General features: G+C 39.9%; 1 protein-coding gene across 2 annotated transcripts in view; it reads left to right on the forward strand.

The window, feature by feature from the left end:
* Positions 1–13,642, forward strand: part of myo1d (myosin 1D) — a 115,328-nt gene that overhangs the window by 79,918 nt on the left and 21,768 nt on the right. The window contains exons 21-22 of one of the 2 annotated variants that reach the window (XM_005453774.4): positions 2,633–2,787; positions 8,117–8,261. In XM_005453774.4, the coding sequence (XP_005453831.1) occupies positions 2,633–2,787; positions 8,117–8,144 (183 nt within the window). In that variant the 3' untranslated portion in view covers positions 8,145–8,261. Of the gene's footprint in view, positions 1–2,632; positions 2,788–8,116; positions 8,262–13,642 lie in introns of those variants that run through there. The other variant, XM_005453773.4, reaches the window with a different exon arrangement.

Here is a 13,642-nt window from a genome sequence, read left to right on the forward strand (position 1 = left end):
TTGGATGAGTTTGAATCTCTTTGCCCTCAAACGCAAGGTCAAAGTCAAGGTCAAAGGCCAAGTTTTCTGAACATAATAAATCAAGAAAGGTGTTTATGTTTACTTTTACTTGATTAGCTATTGAAACATCTATAACATGAAGTGTAAGAGTGAAAGTTTCACTCACAGTTTCACATTTCTTGCAATTTTCCATGTCCTAAAGATAATCGGTTATTATTAACAAACAAGACAACCAAGAGGAGACCATAAAATATTATTATAAAATAATTGGGATTCATCACATCTTTAAAAAGGCTCAGAAACTGTACAGTCGTGTAGTCTACATAACAACTGCACTGAATATACTACAGTGTATAGCTAGTCGTCAATGCAGATCCAGAGCCTGTAGCGCCCAAATTGGAGGGCAGGACTAAAATATGCCAACATCTCCAAGTTTTGTAAAATATGTAACGGGATGACAGACGAGTCACTGAGCAGATGGCGGGGCAGATGAATGGCTCTAACAGATTCCATACTCTGGTTAAACTGATTTGGGGGAATCAAGACAGAGAAAAAAATGAGACAAGGAAGCGAATCTGAATGTATCATTACCCAACTCATTAGAACACCGACTGTCGTTCCAATCAATTAAGCCTTTAATATAAATGTAAATGTAATCGGCTCTTTGTAATTAACTGTGGGTGGATTGCTATACAGAGAGGCATGGCTTTAGGCTTTAATTCACGGTGATTACGTGAAGTGTTTGTTTCTGAAATCACGGGCATCATGTTGAGGCTAAATAAGCTAGCTGGTTGATTTGCCGCCGGTCGAAACCTGTCTCTGCTTGTCTGCCTGTGATGGGGAGTTTGTCTCGGCATTGCTCTCTGGTGATGGTTATTAGTGTAGCTGACTGGCTGCCCTCTGGCTATTTCCTCAACATTCACTGCCTTCAGTTCAACTTGGAAAGACAAATGAAGGGAGAAAAATGGCTAAAAGCCTAGGGGAGATGACAAAGGAGACAAAGGAAAGCGAGGCTAAATAGAGGGCGGATATAGGATAAAGGAAAAAGTAATGGGAAGTTAATGAGACATGAAGCTCAGGTCTTCTTTTTTTCCTGAAAAGTGTTTATCTGTAAAAATATTGGATTCTTCCTGTAGCTTTGACTTTGTAGACCTGTGAAGCAGACAATCCCACTGAAAAACTGAGTCTCCTTTTAACCCAGCTGCTTTAGTTCAGGGGCGCTAATTGGAAAAATTAGACTGGCCCTTTGGGAGGCTAATCTATAAATCATTACTCCAGATGCTGATGACGTTCTCCACCAGAAGAAATCCCGTACACCAGTTGACACCAGAGACGGATACTGACTGATATTTGTCCGAGTAATTCATCACATCTTGTCGATAAATCACCAATTTGCCTTAGTGTAATAGAAATGATCTTTTCTTATTTATTCTGAGAAAATTCAAAAAGGGGTTTTTCATGATTCAAACAGAGTATTTCTTTTCTTTTCTTCTTTTCCATACACCATATACCCTGTATATGCGTCCTTTTGGGGGACACATTAAAACAGGAACAAGCAGCAATATTTTGTACAATCCTATCATAAATGAAAAGTAAGGGGGAAAAGTATGTTTAGCCGACACAATTTCTGCTAGAAGCTCGAGCGGCTAATTGTTTCCTTTAAAACGAAGAAAACACAATGTTTAAAGAATAAAAATACATGCCAACTGTTGAAATTAACAGGATAAAGGCATGTGCATCTTGGAAAAAGACAAGACTAAAGGAAGAAGATCATTAACATATACTGGCCTCTTCCTCAGACAGTTTGCTTCATATTGACATGATGGCATCACACAGTTTCTGCAGATTTGTTGGCGAAACATCCACCATGCGAATCTCCCATTCAAACACTCTCTGGGACTGAGATCTGGTGACTGATGGGCAGATTTGAGTGTAAACTTGCTGTTCAAGAAACCAGTTTTAGATCATGGATGGACTGTGGGGTATAATTGATGCTAAGGAGCACAAAATGTACCGAGGAAATATCCCCTGCACCATTACACCTCCACCACCAGCCTGAACTGTTGATAAAAGGGAAGATATTTTCTTATGCAAAATACTGACCCTACCACCTGAGGCAGAAATTGAGACCTTTCGTTCTGCCTTTCTGTCAGCTCAAAGCAGTCCAGACATTTTTTTCTGGCATCAGTAGGACATTTTCTGGACCATTCTCTGTAAACCCTGGAGATGGTTGTGTGGGAAAATCCCTACCCATCTGGCACCAACAAGATTCCCATGATAAAACACCTTTCTTTCCATTCTGATGATCACTTTGAACTTCAACAGGTCATCCTGACATGCCTAAACACGTTCAGCTGCTGCCGTGTGATTGGCTGACTACATTAATGCGTTATTAGCCATTAAACAGGTGAGTGTAAGTAATTATTGTACTGTCCAAATCCTTCAGCTCTCTTCGCTTTCCTTCATGGTGAAGCAAGCTGTGGTGAAACCAAATTACTCCACTGATTTTCACATGCAACTGCAACACTGTAACAGTGCAGAGTGTTTGTTTGTGTATTTCTCTCTGTTTTATGTACATGTTTATCTGTGTTTAACTGCGTGCGTCCTTTCTCTCTCTATTTGTGTATCCCAGGTGACAGGGCTGAGCGTGTCCCCCGGGAAGGACCAGCTGGTTGTGTTCCACACCAAGGACAGCAGGGATCTCGTGGTGTGCCTGCAGGGTATGGTGCCTGCCAATGAGAGCCGCATCGGGGAGCTAGTTGGCACCCTGCTTAGCCATTTCAAGAGGTAAGCAGTGAGGGAAACAAGTAGTAGTCAGAGGAAGGGCAACAGGCAGTGGTGAAAGCAGAGTCACCTGTTTATGTGCCTCAATACGATATGTTAAAATGTCCTCAAAAATGTTAGCTGTTCTGATTTAAACACTTGTGGGTGACACGAGGTGAAGGTAGCTCATTTCTTCTATTTACTGTGTAGAGAAAACGGTTTCCAGTTAATAATCAGCATATTGTCCCCACTTAAACCTTGTGCGGCTCTCATTTGAGGTAATTTCCCGCATAGCTGCAGGAGCAACGTGCTTCCTAAATTGAGAAAATAATAAAATTGGCTCAATTGAATTTCTAGAACATTATGTCAAATCCAGTCACACTGGCTCAAATGTGTGGTACTGGCTGATGTGACCTGTGGTTGCAGGATTATGAGGCAGTTAGAGGACGCAGCAGCAGCTGTCCCCACTTAAACCCTAATGTTCACTTAATAAGGACTCAGAGCGCTCTTCAGGACAGGATATTAATTCGTACATCATTTGTTGTTTTCCTGTTCAGCTGAGAAAGGCAGATGGATAATTGGGATAAAATATTTGTTAATTCTCTCTAAAGCTATTGTTTTGTTTCTACGTGGTTTTCTGTGTCCGCTTTGGGTGAAAAATGTGAAATGAACAAAAGTCAGTGTGGATGCGCCAATCAGATGTTTTGATAGGACATCAGGCAAATCCTGATTAAAAAGCTGGATTGGTTCTTGGTGACAGCTGTCCAGTCTGTTCAGTTTAATTCTCGGTTGGTCTCTGTTTACTACGCCATGCGTCAGCATCATTGCATTGCTAAGGGAGAGATGTAACATACATAGCATGGAGGAATCCTAACAGCAGAGAGTCTGAAGTTATGAGATATTTCACTATTTTTGTAAATCTGCAGTTGTTTAACTTGACTGCAATCTCTGATCCAGTTAGCCGACATTACTGAGGAAGAGCTACACTATTTTAGATTTATGTCGCCATTTCAATGTTATTTCGCTTCACCCGTCTCTTGTATGTAAGGATGTTCATTCACAGTGAGACTGGGAGCAGGGAAAAGACAAATGCAGTAAAGATCGACACACTAATGTGAAATGAAACTACTGTTGTGAAAAAGTTGGGCTCTTTAAAATGGAAATAAAAATTGCTCATCTAATAAATCATATTTTAATCACAACAGAAGACATAGAAAACATATCAAATGTTTAAAATGAAGACAAATATTGACTCATTTTGAATTTGATGACAGCAGCGTGGGAGAGGACCGTGTTTATCACTGTAGCATCTTCTCTTCTTTAATAATAACCTGTAAACATCTGGGAACTGAGGGGACCAGCTGAAGGACTTTTGGAGAGTTGTTGACTGCAGGCAGGGCCACACTCTTCTACTGTGAAGCCATGCTGCTGTAATAGATGCAGTATGCAGTTTAGCAGTGGTTTGCTTAAATATGCAAAGCCTTTCCTGAACAAGACATCGTCGGGATGCGAGCACATGTTCCTCTAAAACCTGTATATAATGTACCCGTATACCATCAGACATGTTGGCTTTTTAGTGAGCTTTGATAAAAACCTGCTCCTCTTTAATCCGAAGGTTGTGGCATCCATGTTTTTGAAAAAGACTTTCACTTTTCCTCAGTCCATTTAAATGAGCTTTGGCCCGGAGAAGATGTGTTTTTGGATCATGTTCACATACGGCTTGTTCTTCTTTGATACAGCTTTAATCTGCGTGTTTGGATGATTCTCTGAACTGTGAGTTCTGGAAGTGTTCCTGAGCCGATGCATTGGTTTTTCTTTGAATACTCATGCATATTTTTAATGCAGTGCCACCTGAGGGCTGAAAGATCTCAGGCATCAGAGATCTTCATGACCTTTCACACTAAAAATCTGAATCTTTTGAAGATATTGTGTACTGTAGATAAAATCTGGGCCAAATTAAATATGTGGATCTATCCACTGTGGGGACCCCTTGCAAATAATCGAGCAGCCGAATGAGGTTATAAAAATTTCTGTAGTTCAGTAAATCCATATTTATTTGTTGCAATTTTTTCATAAAGTTACACAGAATGATTTCCCATCTGTTCTTCACAGTGAGGAATATAGCTTGTTTTAGAAACAGGCATCCAGTTAAGTCTGGGCATCTTTATTATTAAATCTTTTCAATTTGTGTCACCAGAAATAAACTTTTTTTTTTTTTTTAACCTTCTAAACTTAAAACAAATATAGTGGAGAAATTCCATGTATCCAGCTTCTTCTCCTTATTCAATTCAGGGTCTTGGGAAAAACTGTGTTTTTAAATTCAGATGACTGGTAATCATAGATTTTTATTTTTATTTGTTTTTTAGCCAACTAGTGTCACCAAAGTCTACAGCTGTGGACATCAGACATGCAGGTGATCAGTCCATCTTTTATTGACGGCATAAAAAAGTTTAACTTCGCCCCAGCTTGAACCCAGTGCATTTTATTTGACTTATTCGATTGGTTGTGTCATTAGATTAAACAGGGTCACCACCTACGTGTGCGAAATGTGGTGTGGATCAGAAAATGGACAAAAACAGAGACAGAACTTGTCTAAACGTGCAGTTCTTCTATAATTGCTGTTATGTGCTCCACCTGCAGTATTACGTATTGAAGTTTGAAAATTTCATCATGTCTTTAAATATAAATAAAACATTTTATTCACATCCAGTCGTCAGTCCAACAACTGGCGTGTTCATTGGGGGGAGGTGTGTGAACAGTCCTCTTTCATCCCAGCAACACACACTCGCTGGTTATGGAAAAGATTACAAAGTCATCTATATGGGATTATTTTTTAAACGGACAAAACCAGTTACCCAGGGACTTGGCTGTGGCATTCAGATAAAAGATGCATCAAGCAAAGAAAACGACTAAGGAGATTGCTAAAACGGCCTCTTCTTCTATATTTTCTTTTGCTTCTTTTGGCTGCTCCCTTTAGGGGTTACCACAATGGATCATCTGCCTCCATCTCTTCCTGCCCTAGCATCCTCTTCTGTCAACCAACCCTCTGCAACTCCTCTTTCACTTAATATATCCTTCTGTTATCTTCGTCGTTTCCTCCTGCCTGGCTGCTCCATCTTCATCCTTTGTCCAATCTATTCACTATTCCTCCTCTGCACATGTCCAAACCTCAGCCACCAGCCTTGCCCCTCTAACTTTGTCTCTAAACTGCTCAACCTGAGCTGTCCCTCTGCTATACTCATTAATAATCTTGTCCATTCTGGTCACTCTGAACAAAACTCTTAGCCTCTTCACCTCTGCCACCTCCAGCTCCACCTCCTGTCTTTTTGTCAGTACTATAGTTTCCAAACCATACATCATAGCGGGTCTCACTATCATCTTGTAAACCTTCCTTTTCATTTGCTGCTATCCTTCTGTCACACATCACCCCTGATGCTCGTCTCATACTACAATACATACTGTCTTAATCCGGCTTCTACAACTCCCTATAAGCTTTTTCCTCTGCCTTTGCAACCTCTCTGTCTGCTGTATGCGTTACTTCCCAGTGCTCCTTCTATTTACCTAGAAAACAGAAGCTTTTTTTCTTCTTCTTGTGTTTGCTAGTGCACGCAAAGATTGGACACTGAAGCACTGGCTAAAGGTCATGTGGTCTGAGTCTAGATTTCAATTATTCCACAGTGGTGCAGAAAAGAGGCACATGAAGTGATATGTCTGTGAAGTTTATCAGTCATCCACGTCATCGTAGTTTAAGGATCTTGGAAAGAAAAGCATCTGGACTTCTTTAAATCGGATGGTAAGGTGGGGCTAGGCTTCACAGTGGGTTCACCTGAAACCATGGCTGATTGTGACCCACACCCGTTTTCACACCTTGGCTCATGTGATTAGGTAGACGATCCATAGGGGGTCCATTACTCTCTTGGGGACACTCCCATAGGGCTTAAAATCTGAGACTCTCCACCAATTGCTCTTAGAATTGAAGAAGCTTCTCGGATGAGAGGTGAAACGTCTTCAAGGAAACTTAAAGAAGTCCAGATGCTTTTCTTTCCAAGCTCCTTAGACCACATGGAGTGATGCACCCATCGTGTCTAGTACTGTCTGTACAAACATATCTGATCTGGTCAAGATTCAGTTGGGATACAACAAGATTCAGCAATGTTGTGTCCCCAAAACTTTGGTCGGCTGACTTCCCAAATATACAGAATGACCTGGAAATGACATGGAAATATTCCAGGATTCAGTGAAAGCGTGTTGAGTGTGAGAAATCATCTTGACGCTCGCCGCAAACCTTAATTTCAATCAGCGTCTGTGGGATGTGTGCTGCTTTATGCAGCTGTTTGACTTTCCCATCATCGATACAAAATCTCAGTGAAAAATGAATCCAACTCTGGATGGAAATCAATATGGTGACATGAGCTTGGCATAAGCTTATTGAAACAATGAATGTGTGCCATCATCGGAGCTAAAGAGGGTCAAGTGAAATATTAGTGTTTTTTTACTTTTTTTTAAGTTGCTTGGCAGTGTGTATAGTATATTTACATGAGTTGAACTTTGCATTTTCATGGTAGAAGATGATGTCAATGTCTAAGCTATGCAAATCCAAAATAAATGACTCAGTCTTAAAATAAACTCAGTAAACCATCGCTGCTAAATGACTGCTTAAGATCAAATCAATGACACGATGTAGTTTATGTTGATAGCTGACCTTTTCGTTAATTTGATGTACCCATGCATTAATGTTTTGATAAGGCGTGTTTTTAAATCACTGACATTGCTCATTTCACTGATTATTGTTATTACTGACTCGTCTACAGTATAGTCTGCTACATGCATTGAGTTCTCTGTTCATGTTTGTGTCTCATTGTGTCTGTGGTTGTGAGAGGGAGAGAGGGCGGTACATAGTATTGCTTGCAGACAGATGTGCCTGCATCTGCTCATCTTGGTGTTTAATGTGTTTGCAGCGTTGCCTGTGTGTGCGTCCTTCATCATTGCCGTTTGGTGGTGTTACCTTGTTCCATTGTGGAGCCCATTTCCCTGTAGGTGTCGGGCTGTTAAGAACCTCCAGCGGGCCTCGCGTAATGACCCTGTATGTGCTTCACATTCAGGCTCATCCATCATTGTGAAACTGTGACAGAACAAAGGGAACACCAGCATGTGCAAATAATGTGTATGTGTTCGTGATTGTGCCTTTGTTCTTAGTAGATTTGTGTGTTGTGTTTGTGCATGTGGAGGATTTCCCGAGAAGCAGTCTACATGTGATTGTGCTCATGCTTGTGTACTGTAGGATCTTCTGCATCCAGTGTCCTGCTGCTGCAGCTCCCTGTAGATGTGGCTTTAACCTTTATCTCTCCTTCAGCATGCTCCACAGTGCACAGTGTCCATAACAGCATACTGGAAGAAGGGCAGCTTAAATCAGCAACAAAGCAACACTTTATCCTCCTCAAAGTGACATCGAGGCCAAAACAGAATGACACCGCCAAAGGGAATAAATCCTCTTCTGTCATGGCTGTAGCCGGATACTTGAGTTTCCGTGTGGTGCCATTTCTTTTTGACACTTTCCAAATCTGCTTGACATTAATCTGTTTGATATTTTCCGTTATTATTTATTTATTTATTTTGCTGAGAAATGAAAGTATTTTTCATAGTGTCAAGCACAAACTTATCAATACCAAGTTCCTTCAAGCTGGAGTGATTCGGAGATTTCGACTCCGCATACATAAGAAGATAACCCTCTTCCTCTTATCGGCCGTGATGCACCACTTGTCTGAAGAAATTCCGAAATATTTCAGTCTTATTTTGCATAAAAAGGAGGAGGAGGGATTAGATTCCCTTGCCTCCAGCCTTTCTTCTTTCTTTCTTCCTTCCTCTGTGTATCCTTTTTTGCTCTTCTTTCTTCTTCCTATTTTTGACTATCCCTATTGTCCTGATCTCAGTCTCTCCTGAACCCCTTAGGCCCCCCCTCCACTTGCTCATCTCTCTCTCTCTTTCTCTCTCTGCCTCTTTCTCAATCTTTCCTTTTTCCTCCCCGGGCTCCCCCCTTCTTCATTTCTGGAGAGGAGGCAATGAAATATTTAAGGCTGTGCTGCTGTTGAGGCCTATATTTAGACAAGACAGAGCCACCCCCTTTTTTCTCTGTCTTTCCCTTGTGTGTGTGTGTGTATGCGTGCATGTGTGCTCCTGTGTGTGTGTTGACATGCACACCATGCAGCAGTGACTGCAGCACACCCACAAATCCTCTGCTAGGATAGGAGTAGACACGCTGCATCTGTCACACATTAAAATCAAGGACAGAGTCAGAGAACCCAAAGGACCTCATATATGTTCCAGCCTCTCTCACTGATTACTATATATACATCCTCTAATAGTAAGAGGGTGGAATCAGGTCTATATCATAAACTGTATATACCATAACTCAGTACATTAGTTTGTGAAGTTTTCTTTCTTGTTCACCCCATGAAGAACATATCAAAGGAGCAGCTTTCAATAATGCAAAGAGAAACTATGGTTTCATTAGGACCAATCTGCAGTGTGGTGTCAATAGACGCATATCAGAAATGCTCTGCTGCTGGCAATAAATGCTAAAGGTAAAGATTATCTGACATAAAAGAAACGACTGGCTGTGTGCAAGTGTCTTTCGCCCTAAAATGTCTTTAATGGGGACTTATTTTCCTTTTCCTTATTTTTTTATCTCCTATATCGTGTCAGTGTTTATATTAAACATGGTAGAAGTTTCAAATTATGAGATCATAGTGTCTACAAATAATCTGTGTAAGCTAAAAACCTATGCTTCAGATATAAATGCTTTCAGTTTTGTTTTGTTTTTCTACTCTACTCTTGGCTAGTTGTGATAATGAAAGTGAATAACTTGAATATGGTCACGTCAGGTACTCGGCTCTGTGAGCAGATAAGCCCCACCCACCTACTATGCAAATGTTTTATTTGAGATTAACAGCCAATCAGAAACTGATTTTAAGGGAGTGGAAAGGAAGCTAAAAAGCATGTTTCAGACAGTCTGTGAACTACTGCCCCAAGGAGCAGTATAAGATGAGAAGGGATTATTTTGAACTGTGATTCATGCAAAGCTTCTCTACTAGAATCTAAGAATTAATATGTGGAGTATAAGGTAAAGCATTAACCAGCACAGAAAAAAAGATGGCAGAGGTATGGCAGTAGTTCTCGTTTGTCACTAGTGTTGCTTAAGGCCTCAGTTACACAAGTTTAAAGACCAATTAGCAACCATCTGGTAACCACCAGTCACTGGAAATAAATGTCTATTCCATGATTGGTTGATGAGTGGTTGGTGGGAGCCGTTAGTGTGAAATTGGTTGTAAAGAGTTATAAGGTGCTGATTGCTTTAGTTGCTAGCAGGTTGCCTAGGTCATCAGTAGATTGCACAAAAGACGGCAACTCGGCTGGAAACACTCACAGGCTGCTCGCTGAGCTTTACTGAAACTGGCATAAACCAGGTTTGAAATGTGCCAGCAGCATTGGTAAAGTGCAACTTTTACTTTGAAGACAAATGACCCCCTCACCCTTGGTTTTTGGCTTTGTCTTCCAAAATCAGACCCACCATAAATTGCAGGCTATGTTAAAGAACACCATTTGTCCTAACAGGGTGAGGTCAAATGTTATTGTGGTAAAGTATAACTCTGTTACATCATGAACAAGAGACTTGCACACTTTTAAAATGTGCATAATAAACCATGACTTGATAATAAATATGAGATTTATTTCTTGCTGTATTCTGTTTAAATGTGATGCAGTTTATATCTCACTCAGTGCCATGTCTCAGGCTTCCATGTTGACTCGCACTTTTCCTCACTGAGAGACAAAATGTAAAAATAACTTTGTAATGAATTATTCATCCTCATCTTCAATTCTCATAGGTGATAAGCTCCAGGTGGTAGATAAATGAAATTCAATATATCTATACCAAAAAAAGGGGTTGAGTTTTTTGGGGGGGGTTTTTGACATCTAAAAGTGGCACTCAGTGGGGTTTACGCCATGTTGATGTTGTTCTGAATGTATTATCTGAAACTTCTTGGCACATCTTCCCCTCCTAACTGACCGCTTGGCTGATTCTTTTAAATCCTTGGTTCACATAATCTCTGCTGTCTTCTGTCATTGTAGTTGCTGCGCTGTGTAAGCAGCTGGAATTGGTTTCTTAGAAAAAGACTCTGTGAAGTCGAGCTGTTGCTACAATGTCCACAGTGACTAATGAAAAAGCCTGTGCAGTGGATGGATTGTGTGTGGATGTGTGGGGGGTTAAGGACATTGATAGCATCCTTGCCTGCTGTTCTCTGTGGGAATTTGGCTGCAACAAGATATTAATGGTTTTATTATTAAAAAATTTGTCAATTAGTCAAGGAAAGAACATCAGGACTGAATGTAGTGCCAATACAATAACCGATTTTCCATCATGTAATAAAACAGTTGGTTTGTTTTGTTTAACGAACTTCTGTATTGACTATTAACTTATTATATATTGAGTTACATAATCACTACAGGCTGTAAATAAACGATGGGCATAGTCACCTTGATGTTGACTGTTGTTTTCAGGCTGAAATTTATAAGTTTAGGCTTTAGCTTTAGCTTTTTAGCCAGAAGTGACCAGGTTGTAGCTTGGATAACATGGTACTTTCTCAGATACAAGAGTTGTATCACATCACACAGACAGCCTACTATTTATTGTACAAATGTACCAATGAAATATTAGAATTTCAGCCACCGAAACTTGAGCAAAGGCTTCTTGGACAGGCTGTATGTATTGTTAGTGCCATTATCCACACAGCAGACCGTATTACTTTGTCAGTTGATTGCTTTAACAAGACATAAACATGGTTAAGAGGTCCAGTTTAGCTACTTAAATTAGCAGAGGTGAAGCAAACGGCTAGTGGCTACAGCTGCCTGTTGTAGCAAAGCGAATATATCCCTAAGTATAAGCCTAAGTAGAATTTAAATGGATAAATTATACAACAATTTATACCAACTGCAGCGGTCACCAAGGCACTAAAACAAGCTTATTTGCAGTTTATGTTAAAGTGTTTAGATAGTTAACAGTACAGATTCCATTTGCACTTGCTCTTCCTTCTTTTAATGATAAAAATCAGGCTGAAAAGCATTTATTTCACCTGGAAAAAGCTGTTTTTTTCCCCCAATATTTTCCTTCTTTTTATAGACCGATTAAAACAGGACTTTTTATATGCTAATGAGAGTATTTGTTGTTAAATTAACAACACAGATTTTGTTGTGCACCCTTGTAGTTTGGCTTGTTAGCTTTCAATGATATTTAGGTATAAAAGTAGTAGTTGATGTTTTCAGTGTCTGAAATGATAATACTGCATCTTAATAAAAAGTTTTGGTATCATCAAAGTTGGTTAAATTAAATCAGAGGAGAACATCTACCTTCCTCGACAGTCCATCTGATAATTGAGACATTTTACAGAAAGAAATCAAATAATAAAGGTCAGAGTAGTGCAAGACAAACAGTCAGGAAATGATGCTGAATCATTCTTTGTTTTAATGACAAATGAAAAAAAACATGAGAGAGAAGAAATCATTTCAGTTAACTGGAAAATGGAAAAGTTGTTCTGGTAAAAGAAAATAAAGCAGCAGTTTGGTGAGTATAACATGACGTCTGACAGATAAAATTAACTGAGCATCACAGCTTGCCTCATATTTGTATTTATTATTTTGTGCTAGTTATTTAATTTAAAGTGATTTTTAATTTGAAAATATTTCACTCAAAACTAAGATTTTGTCCAAATGTCGTAGAGAACAGTCGCTCTGGTCACCGACTGTAGAAATCAAAAGAAAAATCTAAATAATTTGCAGGTTTTTGTGGCTCTTGCTCGCACCAGCCATAACTGTATGATTCCCCTGCATTCATCCTACTAGAAGTCTGAGGTCCTCTCAGTTTGAAGATTAGTGGAGTTAAAGCTGTATTTGTATGTATGTACTTATTTTGTTACAACTGTAAATGCTTTTACCAAAAGCTTACCTCCTACATAAGAGGTTCCTAGCTTACTTTCTCCTTCCTTTCCTCGTTCTGTCCCTTTAAACTGTCCAGGTTTGTCTTTGTGACAGATACGTCTTGGTTATATCGTTTGTTTCTCTTACTCTCCTCTAACCTCTACCCCACCCTTTGTCCTTCTGTCTCACTCCCACTTGCTTATATTATTCATCCTCTTCTCCCTCCTTTCTGTCCGACAGTATGAGTCAGCAGTAGTGTGCAGTACACAACCCTTCATTGATCAGAGTTATGTGGTCAGATTCTCTTTCTGCTTCCTGCCTCCTTTCCTAAAGACTTCAACATTTAGCCTCCCCCTGTCTGCTTCTGACACCCCAGAGGGGTGTTAAATCAGAATGCTTGCAGGGTTTAAGAACAGAGGGGGGGAAATAAACACAGTATTAGTAAGAGTGTTAGTAACAGGGAGAGAACAGCAAGGGAGGTGAGGAAGAGACTGCAAGCAATGCAAGAAATGGATCAAATTAGAGATAACGGAAAAGGAAGGAGAAAATTTAGAGGATGTTGGTTATGGAAAAGTTGTATTTATCTGAATAAAGTCTGACTGATTTGTGTGTCCTTGGTTTAGGTTGCGTATCAGGGATCACATTAGCCTCCAGTAGTAAGATGATGTCGTCAGACATGCTGGCGTCACTGTTCTTTAATTTCCTTTCTGTTTGTGTTTGAGTAAGATCGTTATTTTAGTCATAGACGCGTAAAGCCCATCCTTCTCTATTATGACAGTAATCTTTCTTTGTATGGGTGTGTTGAGCTTTTTCAAGGACTATGGCGGGGTTTTTATGTGAGTCTCCAATGGTTAGAGCTGTGTTCACCCTTTGAGACCCTTTTTCATATTTTATTATTCCACAGTGGATA

Source organism: Oreochromis niloticus, linkage group LG8 (genome assembly GCF_001858045.2).
Source record: "Oreochromis niloticus isolate F11D_XX linkage group LG8, O_niloticus_UMD_NMBU, whole genome shotgun sequence".
Taxonomy (NCBI): domain Eukaryota; kingdom Metazoa; phylum Chordata; class Actinopteri; order Cichliformes; family Cichlidae; genus Oreochromis; species Oreochromis niloticus.